Below are 13,830 nucleotides of genomic sequence, written 5' to 3' on the forward strand. Positions count from 1 at the left end.
GTCCAACATTTAACATGTACAACAATGAATCCACCATCTTTCTCCCAAACCTATTGGCCCTTTATCTCAGTAAATTGTATCACCATCCACCCATTCAATTAATTCCCCAATCCAAAAACTTTTCTTTGACTGTTTCCTTCTCCTCTCTCCACAATGAATCCATCAACTTCATTATGCTTCTATTGACTTTGTCCACTTCCCTCCGTCTCACTACTTTCCTAACTCAGGCTACTATTGTTTCTCATCATAATACATCCCTCCTTCAATCCATTTTCTAGATTTTTAAAAAACTCTTAAATGGTCACCAATGCTCTTAGGGTGGAGTCCAAACTCTTGAACATGGCTTACTAGACCCTATAGGATCCTTCTGTAGCTCCCCTAATCTTACTTAACACTGCAGTCATCCTAAACTTTATTTGATTCCTAGAATGTACCATGCTCTCTTTGTTCTGAGCCTTTGTACACATGGTTACTTCAACATGGAATACATGGCTCGGTCTTAAAATCTCAACATAAATGTAACATTTTTAAAGCAGCGTTTCCCAAATCGCCTATGACCCTGTCCTGAAACCATATGCACTGGAGGTCCCACCTCTAGCTTTCACGGCACTCTACCACAACTAATACATTTATCACACTTTACTGTTGTTGACTTTATCCGCACCCCCAACTAGACTCTTAACTTTCAAGAGGCCATGAGGGCAAGCCTGTTTCTAATTTGTTTATCTTGTATCACCAGCACCTAAAATAGCACCTGGCTCACAAAACTACTCAACAAACATTTGCTAAATGAAGAACTATAAAACCATTAAAAAAAAAATGATGAAGATTACTTTTGAGGAGGTGACTTTCAAAGGCCAGTAGTAAAGTGTCTGTTGCAGGACATACTTATTCTTAAAAAATCTATAAATATAAAAAAACTCTATTGGGGTATCACCTTCAAGGAAAAGTTAAAAGCTATCTCACTAGTTTAGTCAAGGATCTTGTGGTCATAAATGAATTCCATGTGTATTCATGTAAGTTGAGGCAACAACATTGTAAGGTAGGCAAGGAGGGTATTTTATCAAACCTCAAAGAATTGAAGAGATTTTCCCAAAAGAATTCTTGATCAGTGCTTTTTTCAATTATAGTAGTATGTCTAAATTAATGCATTAAGCACCTTTCACAAATAAAGATGACACTAGAAACCACTAGACAGACATGAACTTTGAACTGTTTATTTAATAACAGAATTGCAGTCATCCACCCAAAAAGTCTGTCTTTTTGTTCATGTGGTCACTGACATACATGCATGATGGTGGATGGAGGAGGCCAAGTTGTTGTAACAGGGCAAAGCAGAGCTAACTGCCTCAAAAAGGGGTCAATGTCATGGCCCTGACCTCAACAGGCTAGGATGTCCTAACCCTCCTTAATTCCAGTGCAAACAAACTTTACTGGAATACAAAGAACATTTAGGAGAAGAAGAGGGGTTTAACTTCAATGAAGAAACAACTCAAACACAACAGGTTACAGTATCAAGACTGTCTCTGTTCTAGGAATTTTAAAGGAAGGTCAATCTCGTCCAATTTAAATCTGAAATGAGAACCCTGACTAATTTAGTTAGGCCCATTTACATGCTAGACAGAGTATACTATTTTTTTTTTTTTAGTATTGTACTTTAGATGAAGGTTTACAGAACAAACTAGCTTCTCATTAAACAGTTAGCACAAATATTGTTTTGTGACATTGGTTATCAACCCCACAACATGTCAACAGACAGTATACTTTTTATCTGCAAAACTTTACTACTCTTACTATAAACAGCTGTCAGTCTCAACATTCAGTACTTATTTTAAACATAGAGTTTTTTATCTTTCATGAAGTCTACTTTTGTGTGGATTTTGAAAACTCAAGTTGAAATATTGTTTTCCCTGATGCTCTCACTTCTTGCTATCTCGAGGCACCAGGCTATTGGCATCAGATTTCGGTGGCGTGAGAACTGATGATGCAGCAGGTAAACAGTGGGTAAGGGGGTAGTAGTGGGAAAAACTTACGACATCCTGACAGATTTAAAGTAACTTTTTGACATATACATACATAAATATATATATATACATACACACATATATATACAACACATACATATATATACATACAGTTATACATACATGTATGTGTACATACAGTTCCCAGCCAAAGTTAGTCAGTGAATTACATCATAAAATAACTTTGTAACTGAAGCATAAGCCATACCTGATAGCTGCTACCTTTCCAGAACTTTTTCATTTCTTTACGTCTCCATGCAACAACTGAGGCAGTAATAAGAGTGCAAGGTACTAAGTACAGGAGAGCAGGTTGCCCCTTTTTCATCAACACCAGAACAACAAATGTAAGTATCATGCCAATAGCATAGGCTGAAAGAAGAACACCAAGTATTAGTCATTTCTACACACTACTGACAGTGGATATCCCCCCTTACTGAAGTACTGGTTTTTTCTCAGAATGTTGGAGCTGGAAGAGCCTTTGCAGATAATTTACTCTAGTCTTTCATTTTACAAATGAGGCAGTGAAGGCCTACAGCTAAGTAAATTACTCAAAGTTACACAGCAGAATTGATGAACACTCTTACCGTCTGCCTTCTTCTGAGTGTTCTTTTGTTCTGTCACACTGATAGGTACTGGACTCAAATAAGTTAATGCCCTTAGGGCATGCCATACTTAATATGCCTCACACCACTTTTCTTATTTCTTTATACTTTTTTTTTCTTCTCCTTCCCTCCTTTCTTTCTTTCATCCATCTGCTCCCTCACTTAGCTGTTCTTTCTTGCTGTCAGGGTACCTATTATTAGCACCATCCTTTGCTACTGTTAATAAATACTTTTACTTTAGGGGATTTAATTCCACTGTGGACTTGAAAAAACCTTGCTAGCTGATGCAGGCCATCTACCTAATATAAGAGCTTTGGTAAGTGAACTTTGCGATATCTATTCGATATATTCAGAAGTAGTAAGAGTATTTTTTGACTTGCTTCCTGTTCTTAACTCTGTTCTCAATAACAGAAATAGATGGATAAATAGCAACTACTTCTGCTGGTCCAGGTAAGTGAGGTGTTACTACACCAAAAATTCATTTATACAAATACTTAGCTATCTGTAAACTATTTTTTAAAATCTAGTATTATACAATTTATTGACTATTTATATGTGCCAGGTGTTCCAATAAGCATTTTATGTAGAAGATCTAATCTTTTTCTTTCACACCTAATTTCCTTTTTAAACCTCTAAAACCTTGTGACAAAGGTAGTATAATTACCCCTTTTGATGAAAAAAATTGGTCTTATTATTTAATCGCAAAGAATTAGAATTCAGGATTCTTTATTTTTAGACCTCTATCTTTTTAACGGGTTTTTTAACAGGTTTTATCTTTTCCTTCAGACAACATAATTTAATATAATATACAGAAAAAACAAAAATTTACCAATTGTAGAGGAAACATAGTATACAGAAGAACCAGCTTGAATATCAAATCTTCTACAGTACGCAACCAACAGGCCTAAAAAATACTCCACATTATTTTCTTAAAACAACAGCAATAAAAACTCAACTGTTAGCTCTGGCAACAATATATACTATACTGTATTTAACTTTCATTTTTGCGTTATGAGAATACTAAATATCCTTGAATTCTAAACAAGGTTTTACATGCAGATTTTTCACTTACTACCATATTTTAAAAATTTTCCCAAGTCACTAAACAGTCTTTAAAAACATGACAATATTCCATGTCACGAAGGACACTTTTTTAATGTATCATTGAAAAATGCATTGAAGGGGCATCAAGGAAGGCAATTTCACGTTGTGATCAAAGATGTTTCCCTTCCTAGCACAACAAAATGGTATGACGTTTTAATACAAAGAGTTTAAATAAAAATGAAATGTAAGTTCTTGTTTGTAGACACATAGGTATGCAGAGACAACCATTTTATTACCTATTTCTTATAAGAAATTTGTTGAACCACTCCAAAGAAAAAATCACAGAACTGTATTTATTAAATAAATACTATTATAAAACAGTAAGAATGACATTTAACCCCTTAAAATTTTATTTCTTAAAATCTTTTTTAAAATCATAAAATAATTTTACTATCTTTATAACCTTCTGAATTAATTAGTTTGGGGGCCTACATAATTAATAAGTTCCTTGATAGTTCCTTGTTATTACTATAGTCACTGTCTAATAACATTTGCACGTTAAAAAAAAACGGTACTTTTTTTCCCCAACTTAGAATTTAGCTTTTAGAATTAAGTCATGGATTATCAAAAACTCTGCTCTTTGTGGAAATGTTTTTGTTTGAGACCTTTGACCTTTGAATGTGGTGTATGTATTCACCCACTCCTCACTTATCTATGTGGTTAGGTTCCAAAGACCAGGTCCTTATGTGAAAATCAGCATTATGCAAAATGGAAGATGTCCACATCAGATCACAAAATGGAGGATGACTAACTACATCGTGACATAACTTCCGAATTACCTCATTACATAACTGCCAAACCAGTGAAAATCATGGCCTAGTCAAGTTACCACATAACCTTAACCATCACAGCCAGCATTATTCTTGCCTAGCACCTCAGCGTTTGTTATTACCAGAGGTACGTTGTTAACGTGCAAAATAGCCGGATAGTAGATTTTTCACTATTATAAATGCAAAATGTTAGATAACAAGACAGTTGATAAGTGAGGAGTCACAAAAAAAAAAAAGAAAGACAAAAACTAAATCCATTGCCATGAATTCTGACTCGCTGCGACCCTATAGGACAGAATAACACTGTCCTCCCTATAGGGTTTCCAAAGGAGCAGCTGGTGGATTCAAACCACCGACCTTTTGGTTAGCAGCCGAGCTCTTAACCACTGTGCCACAAGAGCTCCACAAGTGAGGAGTAGCTATATTATTTTTACCAATTCTATGTCAAGTTCTGTATTACTCATTGCCATCGAGTCGATTCTGACTCACAGTGACCCTATATATGATTTTATATAGCACTTGGAGTAGAACTAGTAAAATCAGGAATAAATGTAAAGATATAGATATTCAAGGAACCTTAAGATGTACACAATAGAATGTTTTCCCTACATTATCAATTACGTGAATGGAGACTGACTGAGTTAAGAGAGTTGGACTTTGTGATGCCAACTCAAGGGAACACTGCTCACTCGCTCTGTTGGCTTTACTAGGTATATGAAAGGGCTTTTACAGAAGAGACAGTATTCTTCATCCATCCACAGGCAGTAAGTACACAGGGAGACTGTAAGAAGCAGGGAAAGACAAACTCTCAGCTGACAGAGAGTTTGTTAATTGCTGCTAAACTATCCCTGGGCTAGGATTAACTTTATTCTACAGGCAGCCAAGTGAGGAAATAATGCAGAACTGCAACAGTTGTCAGAAAAGACATGCTAGAAGAAGGTGATCAAGTCCACCGTAAGCTTCATCTTTTTATATTATGGAGCCCTACAAGTTGGTGTTCTACTATGTTTTTCTTCCTGATCATGACTTTGCCTAGCATTCCTAAACCAAGCATTTCCTAAAACACAACTATACTTTAAAACAGAAGTACAGAAACTATAATTTGTTTGGCATTATTAAATTCAGCTTTTAAAAAGGGTCACAAAATGTATTTTCTTGGGGAAGAAGGTTCAACCGATTCTATCTGCTTCTTCCAAGACAATTTCTGAGCCATGGGAGATATATTTTGGTTGTTACCACTTGGGCCTTATCTTCTACCTCTGAAAATGCTTTTTTTCTCTTTATCACTGATTGCAGCTCTAACACTGGTCAGAAATACTTAATACAGATTGTTGTTAGGGGCCGTCGAGTCGGTTCTGACTGATAGTGATCCTATGTGTGACAGAGTAGAACTGCCCCACAGGGTTTTCTTGGCTGTAACAGTCTTTTCGGAAGGAGATCTCCAGGTCTTTCTCCAGCAGAGCCGCTGAGTGGGTTCAGACTGCCGATCTTTCAGTTAGCAGGCAAGCAAGCACTTAAACTTTTGCGTCAACAGGGCTCCTTAATACAAATTCACTAATTTTTAATAGATATTATATATATGATGATTTTTAACCATCAGTATATTTTTACTGAAATTGTTATAAACAATTACTTACCTGGTACAATAATGTCACCAAAACCCAATATTGAAACTGGCATGAGGCACACACTCATTACTGAGAAATAGATCAGCTTTGGTACCCTGATGACTACAGGTAACTGAAAAAAAAAAAAAAGCTACCATTACGCCTCTTAGGGTTCTTTACCCGTATCTTTTAGAAAGGGAAGGATTGACATCAAGATAATTGTCTTAATAATTTTAAATTGACATTTTAAAAGAATTTAAAATCAGAAGATATAAACTAGACATATTTACATACTCTGAATGTACAGAAAACTTGAAAGAAACAAATATGTGGTTTTGGAAAAATGAGACAACACACATGTAGGATTAACAGTATTAATCCAGTATTCCCATATCTAACCTTTTAATTTTTTTTTTCTTAAGCCAAGAATACGATTTAGGCCTTGAAACAGATTTTTTTTGGCAATCTGGATTTTCTTCCCCTAAAGAATCTTGTCTCAAGAGGGTGCGATTTAAAGTCCAATGAACATATCTGAAATACAATCCTTACTTTCTCATGGGGAGCTGAGGGTTGAGCAGTGGCTTCCACCAAGTTTCCATCATTCTAGGATGAAACCCAAGTCAATAGGTATTTAATAATTTAGAATAACTAAGAAAAGGGCTATATTTTGTGAGAAATAAAGTTTTACAATACCTTAACATGCACTACATACCAAATGAATTACATGGGAAGGCAAATTATTAACTGGACTCACATACATACACTGAGCAGCCAATTCTATTTAATCACCATCCCTACCTTTTCATTATTTCCAAAAGGTCCAGCTGCAAGTTCAACCATGATACTCTCGCCATTCTAAAATTAAGAAGGAAGATGAAAGAAGTTGTCCAATCATTTAAAAGGAACAGTCTGCCAAAGCACTATGGCACAGGACATACTGTAAACTGATTGAAAATAGGCCAGAAACCCACTGCCGTCTAGTGGATTCTGACTCACAACGACCCTATAGGACAGAGCAGGGTTTCCAATGCTGAAAATCTTTACGGAAGCAGATTGCCACATCTTTCCCCAATGAGCGGCTGCTGGGTTCGAACCGCTGACCTTTCTGTTAGCAATCGAGCATTTCAATCTCTGCATCACCAAGGCTCCTTAAAATGGGCTACAGCCTCCTTTTCTCCTAAAACAGTCTCTGCAGATAGCAAAAATTGAAGTTATCTAAAACCAAATTCACCTAGCACACCGCTCACTTCATCAGAATTCAAGAATTACCAGAAACTGACTGATAAATCATGCACAAATTAGTCAAGCGAACCTTTGAGCACTGATTTGTACTGACACAATATAATATCTAACATTTGTAATAGTCTATAATTCTAAGCGTTTTTAGTGACATTATGTCATATACTAAGGTTCTAAGTCATTTTCAGCAGTAACATTGAATAGGCACACGAGAAACACTAAAATATTTTATATTTAGCTTTGTAATAAATATTGCTAACTTTATTTGAATAAATATACAATTGACATTCTAGCTATTCACCAAAATAACAAAGCAATAAAGCTGAAGTTGAAAAGATCCAACTCTTAACGAAACAGAGAAGCTTCTCTACACCGACTCTGTCCAATTTCAACCCTGCCTGCTTTCTATGATCCAATCAAAAGATTAGCCTTAACTGAATTTCCCTCCCTGTGTCTGACTAAAGTTTTTTATGTGGGCTTTGTGAGTTCATTAAAAAGTTCCTTCCTGACAGCCAAGTCTGTTATGGAAAGGGGGAACATTTTGAGGTAGCAAGCTAAGGTTGCATGAAGCACCCAATTTATGCTTTATTTTATGATAAATATTTCAGCAAAAACAGATAGTAAGAAGATATACAAATGCTGAATTTTAGGAAAATGTCATTGACTGATTATAATATTTTCAATGTGAGTGGGGTGTATAAGAGAAATTGTTTGAGTGTTTTTAAAAGAATCTCACTGATAACCTGAGCCAAGTAGGGAGTTAAAATCCCTAGCTACAGAGATCTTTCCCTCATGTTAAGCCTCTGGGTTGCAGGAGGGTTAAGTCAAGGAGTTTAAGAAAATAAACTAATACTAAAAACAGTTCCTTAAAACAAATTCCTAGGTTGTGATCAAATTTCCAGATACAGAGTAAACTTTGGTTCATTTAAATGTTCATTTAGAACATTTAACTGAGGATCATCATTGTCATCCTCTCATACGTTCGAAACTATCTGATTAACTATTATTTTCAATATTTATTACAAAGCTGGATGACAAAAAATGACTAAGATAGGTTCTCACTGCCCATACTCCTAGGCCTGCCTGCCCAGCCAACTCACTAGAAGTCCACTAATACCTGGGTCAAGTACATATTTAGAACATCCAATATTTAATACTTCAAAATTACAATTAACACCACAGAGTCAGAAATTAAATATGAGTTTCATTTTGAGTTGCTTACTAAAGTGAGATCTATAGCCTTAATACAAACAAGTCAGCTGAGAAGAAGGTGTAAAAGTCTGCCAACAGTAAACTCCAAAGAGCACTTCAGTCTTTCCCACCACATCAGATTGCTAGAAATTACATTCCTAGTCAACTGGAACTAAGATGGGAAAGAGATGAAAAATTCCTAAGCACAGAATAAGAAAGAAGTCTTAATGATACCTTTACGACTACCTTGTGCCTTTCAAATTCTGAACCTTCTTATGAATAGACAGTAGAAATATTTTGCTTGTAGACATGTTTGACATTTATGAAGTGATAAATGGCCGATCCCACCGTGAATGGGGTCACCATGAGGTGGGGGTCAACTTGATGGCAGCTAACAACAACATACTGCTCAAAGAAGCCAATGAGTCAAATGGCTCATCGTTAGAGCACGGGCACATACTAGTACAACAGTGTTGTTGTTGTTAGCTGCTATGCAGTTGGCCCCTGACTCATGGTGACCCCTTGCACAACAGAATGAAATGCTGCCTGGTCCTGTGCCATCCCCATGATTGGCTGCAGCTTGGACCGTTGTGATCCACAGGGTTTTCACTGGCTGATTTTACTCTGCTGAAACCTGTTCAGCATCACAGCAACACCCAAGCCTCCACTGACAGACAGGTGGTGGATATACATCAGATGCACTGGCCAGAAATCAAATCTGAGTCTCTCACATAGAAGGTGAGTAATTTGGTGAAGTAAAGTAAAACGTGGAAGGCAAGTAAAACAGTGTAGGTAGCTGTAATTTGATATAATTAAGTACAGTAAAATCTGTGAAAGCTGGAACCTGTGTAAGGCGGAAGGAAACCTGTTAAGAGAGGGAAAACTCAAATTTTTTTTACTTAACCAAGCAACAGAAAAGTGGTAAGACTGCACCCTGTCAAAGGCATAAAACATGAGAGACCCAAAAATACAAGGTAGTTTTGTTCGAGTTCCGGCTACCTATTTGTAATTTTTCAGTCCTTGGGTGATGCAAATGGAGTCTTAGTCATCTAGTGCCTGCTATAATAGAAATATCACAACTGGATGGCATTAACAAAGAGATATTTATTCTTTCACAGTCTAGTAGGCTAACAGTCCAAATTCAGGGCACCAGCTTCAGGGGAAGGCTCTCTCTCTGTTGGCTCTGGACGAAGATCCTTGTCATCAATCTTTCCTTGGTCTAGGAGCTTCTCCACACAGGAACCTTGGGTCCAAGGGATGTGCTCTACTCCCGGGATGCTTTCTTGGTGGTATGAGGTCCCCGTCTCTCTGCTTGCTTCTCTCTTTTATATCTCAAAAAAGATTGGCTTAAGACACTATCTAATCTTGTATATCTCATCAATATAACTGCCGCTAATCCATCTCATTAACATCATAGTGATAGGATTTACAACACATAGGGAAAATGCATCAGATGACAAAACGGTAGACAATCATATAACACTGGGAATTATGACCTAGCCAAGCTGACAAATATTTTTGAGGGACGTAATTTAATCCATGACAAACGGTTAATGCACTAAACTGCTAACCAAAAGGTTGCAGGTGCAAGTCCACGCAGACGCACCTTGGAAGAAGAGCCTAGCGATCTACTTCTGAAAAATCAGCACTGAAAACCTTATGGAACACAGTTCTACTCTAACATAAATGGGGTCATCATGAGTCAGAATCAACTTGACATCAACTGACATCTTTTTTATTTACAATTTTAGTTCTCAACCGGGCAAATGTTTGTCTTATGCCATTATAGCAAATATCAGAAGTGCAGATTTTTATAATAACTTCGTATGTTTAGGGTCTAAATAAAAGATAAAGAATTAATGGGAAGAAAAGTAGTGATTATATCAAATACTAAATATGTGAGAGTGACAAAGGATTAAGTTACAAAGCAAGACTCAAAATAAAATGGAGTAAGTGGGAGAATTAAGCAATAATTAATAACATATTCACGAGACAAGAATAGGAACAAGGTAGAAAAATTGGGCAAATAATGAAGGTACACCAAACCAACAACCACCCCTTATTCTGGGAATTGCACCACCATTTTATTGAGGCACTAGTGGCAGAGCTGGGAATATATGACCTGTGAACTGCCAAAAGGTGTAATTCCAAACTTGTGGAATATGCCAGTCTTAAAGAATGAAGAAATTAACAGAAGCAGAAAGGGAATGTATATGCAGCTTGGACAAGTTTCTTCTGACACAGTCTGGATATATGAGGGGTGGGTTCTGTTTGCTGCAACCGAAAGAATGCTACTGGGGGTGGGGGGCAAGAGGAGAGGGAAGACAGCTGGAATGCTAGCAATAGTCCCTCACACAATGGATTAGCAAACACAAGCACAAAGGGCTAAGGGAGTTGCCCAGGTTACAAGGTTACAGAGCTATCCTCCAGCCTTCCGACTTGAGTGTGGTACTCTTTTCTTAGTCTTAAACTAGGCCTACAAAAATGAAAGTAGCAATGATACATTTTTCTTTTTTTTGCTGTCTATACTGTTTATATACAGTAAACTTTTATTACTTTATAATAAGACAGGTTACTTAATTTTAAAAGGGTAGGAAATAAAATTGCAGACATCCTCATGTTTACATCTGTCAGGAGGCATTTTTTAGCTAACAAAATGGCTTAAAGTCTTGAAAAAAATATAAAAGGCCAATTTCTACTATGCAATGATAAAGAACAATGGTGAATCTGCGAAATATCTCACAACATGGATGAATCTGGAGGGCATTATGCTGAGTGAATATTTGTCCAATCCCAGAAGGACAAATATTATGTGAGACCACTATTATAAAAACCCAAGAAAAGGTTTACATACAGAAAAAAACAATCTTTGATGGTTACAAGGGAGAGGAGGGGTGAGGAGGGGAAATCATTAACTAGATAGTAGACAATTTAACTTTGGTGAAGGGAAAGACACACAATAGAGGGGAAGGCAGCACAACTTGATCAAGGCAAAGTCATAGAAGCTTTCTAGATACATCCAAACACCTTGAAGGACTGAGTTGCTGGGGCTGAGGACTGGAGACCACACTCTTGGGGGACATCTAGGTCAACTGGCATAACATAGGCCATAAAGAAAATGTTCTACATCCTACTTTGGTGAGTAGCATCTGGAGTCTTAAAGGCTTGCAGGCAGCCATCTAAAATACATCTATTGGTCTCAACATGTTTCGAGCAAAGAACTAAGAAAACCAAGAACACAAGGGAAATAGTAGTCCAAGGAACTAATGGACCACATGAATCACAGCCTCCATGAGTCTGAGCCCAGAAGAACAAGACGGTGCCCACCTACCACCAACCACTCTGACAGAGCACACAACAGGCGATCCTGACAGAGCAGGAGAAAAATGTAGAACAAAATTCAAATTCACAAAAAAAGACCAGACTTACTGGTCTGACAGAGACTGGAGGAACACCCGAGACTATGGTCATCAGACACCCTTCTAACTCAGAACTGAAGCCACTCCCGAAGTCCACCTTTCAGCCAAAGATTAGACAGGCCTATAAGACAAACAATAACACATATGAGGAACATGCTTCTTAGTTCAATCAAGCATAGGAGACCAAACGGGCAACACCTGCCCAGAAGCAAAGATGAGAAGGCAGAAGGGACAGGAAAACTAGATGGCTGGACATGGAGAACCCAGGGTGAAAAGGGAAAGAGGAAGAGTGCTGACACATTGCGAGGATTGCAATCAATATCACAAAACAATTTGTGTATAAACTTTTGAATAAAAAACAAATTTGCTCTGTAAACTTTCACCTAAAACACATTTAAAAAAAAAAAGTGCCGATTTCAACAAGTCTCTTAAGAGAATTAGACCTCACTCAATGGTAAACATTTGCAAAACCAATAATCTAAGAGCAGGTTTAAGATTCTCATCTTTTAGCATGTTTCTTCACAAATTTCAAAAATATAGTCATACCTTTGTGATGAATGGTGTTATGAATACAAAAAATACATCATAGAGGAGAAGAAGGCCTAGAAGTATCACACATGACTGTTGAAGAAAGAAATTTAAAGGTCAAACTTCTTGTATCTAAATTAAGAGATTATATTATTTTGCAAGTACAAACATATGAACATACATTTGAATACTATTTTTTAAAAAGATATTTTGTGGTTACTATTTGTAGTTTTATTCTGTACACTACATTAAAACTCTTTTTTATTCCACTTGTTTAAAAAAAGTCACTAAAATAAAATGCTCTTTCCCTGACATTTCATTCTGCAAGGATTTAATGAATTTGTCATATTATACAAATAACTAAGAATATTTTAGTCAGCAGATCAGTGGTTGCCTGGGGCGGGGGCAGGGACTGGAATTCACTGAAGTACGTAACAGCTTTCTGAAATGATGAGAAATGTTCTATAACTTGATTGGGAAAGTGGTTACATAGTTACACATTTCTAAAATATCAACAAACCGTACATATAAAATGGGTGTATTTTATTATATGTAAATTATACCTTAATAAAGTTAATTTAAAAAGAAAAAATATTTTAGCTTGCGAAGCAGTATACTCTACCTTGAAGTTGGGTAACTTCAGTGTTTTAATTAAATTCAGACAGAAAGCAATCCCCAAGATATCCTGTAAAATCCAAGCCCACCTAAAATCAAAAGATAATTATACTACATCGTTTTATCCAGTTATTTTTTGATGAAACTTTTTACAAGAAATAGATCACTAAAGTAATACTGTTCTATTTCTATGATTTGACTATTCAATTATTAAATAGCAGCAACAAAAAAATCCCTTATATTCTCCATATTTAGTAATTTACAGCCCTAGTAGAATAATGAATATTACTTTACCAAGAAGCTGAAGGTTACCTTGGACGAACACATAAATCAGAGAAACATAAATGCATATCTATCTTTGAACTTATACATATGTCTCTTTCTAGAAAGGTAGCTCATAACAATGGATATTGGTGTTAATATAAGCCCAGAAAGCTAAAACATAAAGGAAATAGAGGTATGCAATTCACTCTATCAGAAACTGATATGCATAAATTATCAGCTGATAATCATAACTGAGGCTGCCTAAAACGGTCTTATGCCATCATAGCAAATATCAGAAGTGCTCTCCAAATTTTAGGCAATTAAATCTTGCAGTGTTTAATAATTTTATTAATAAGCCATTAAATAAACATAAGCATATTTTTTTCTGGTTATCCTTTCTGCAAATAGGCAGATAACTGTACACTGTCTTACATCCCCTTCTCTCTCACATGAAAGAGGGTAGTAGC

At 36.4% G+C, this 13,830-nt stretch overlaps 1 protein-coding gene across 1 annotated transcript in view; it reads right to left on the bottom strand.

Annotated features, from left to right (window-relative positions):
- SPPL2A (signal peptide peptidase like 2A) overlaps positions 1 to 13,830 on the bottom strand; it is a 47,733-nt gene that overhangs the window by 7,123 nt on the left and 26,780 nt on the right. Inside the window, exons 9-14 of the mRNA XM_023732473.1 lie at positions 13,107 to 13,188; positions 12,503 to 12,577; positions 6,906 to 6,962; positions 6,138 to 6,240; positions 3,456 to 3,530; positions 2,233 to 2,393 (exon numbers count right to left, since the gene is read on the bottom strand). Coding sequence (XP_023588241.1) covers positions 2,233 to 2,393; positions 3,456 to 3,530; positions 6,138 to 6,240; positions 6,906 to 6,962; positions 12,503 to 12,577; positions 13,107 to 13,188 — 553 coding nt within the window. The remainder of the gene's footprint in view (positions 1 to 2,232; positions 2,394 to 3,455; positions 3,531 to 6,137; positions 6,241 to 6,905; positions 6,963 to 12,502; positions 12,578 to 13,106; positions 13,189 to 13,830) is intronic.

This window comes from Trichechus manatus, unplaced genomic scaffold, assembly GCF_000243295.1.
Source record: "Trichechus manatus latirostris isolate Lorelei unplaced genomic scaffold, TriManLat1.0 scaffold00052, whole genome shotgun sequence".
Taxonomy (NCBI): Eukaryota; Metazoa; Chordata; class Mammalia; order Sirenia; family Trichechidae; genus Trichechus; species Trichechus manatus.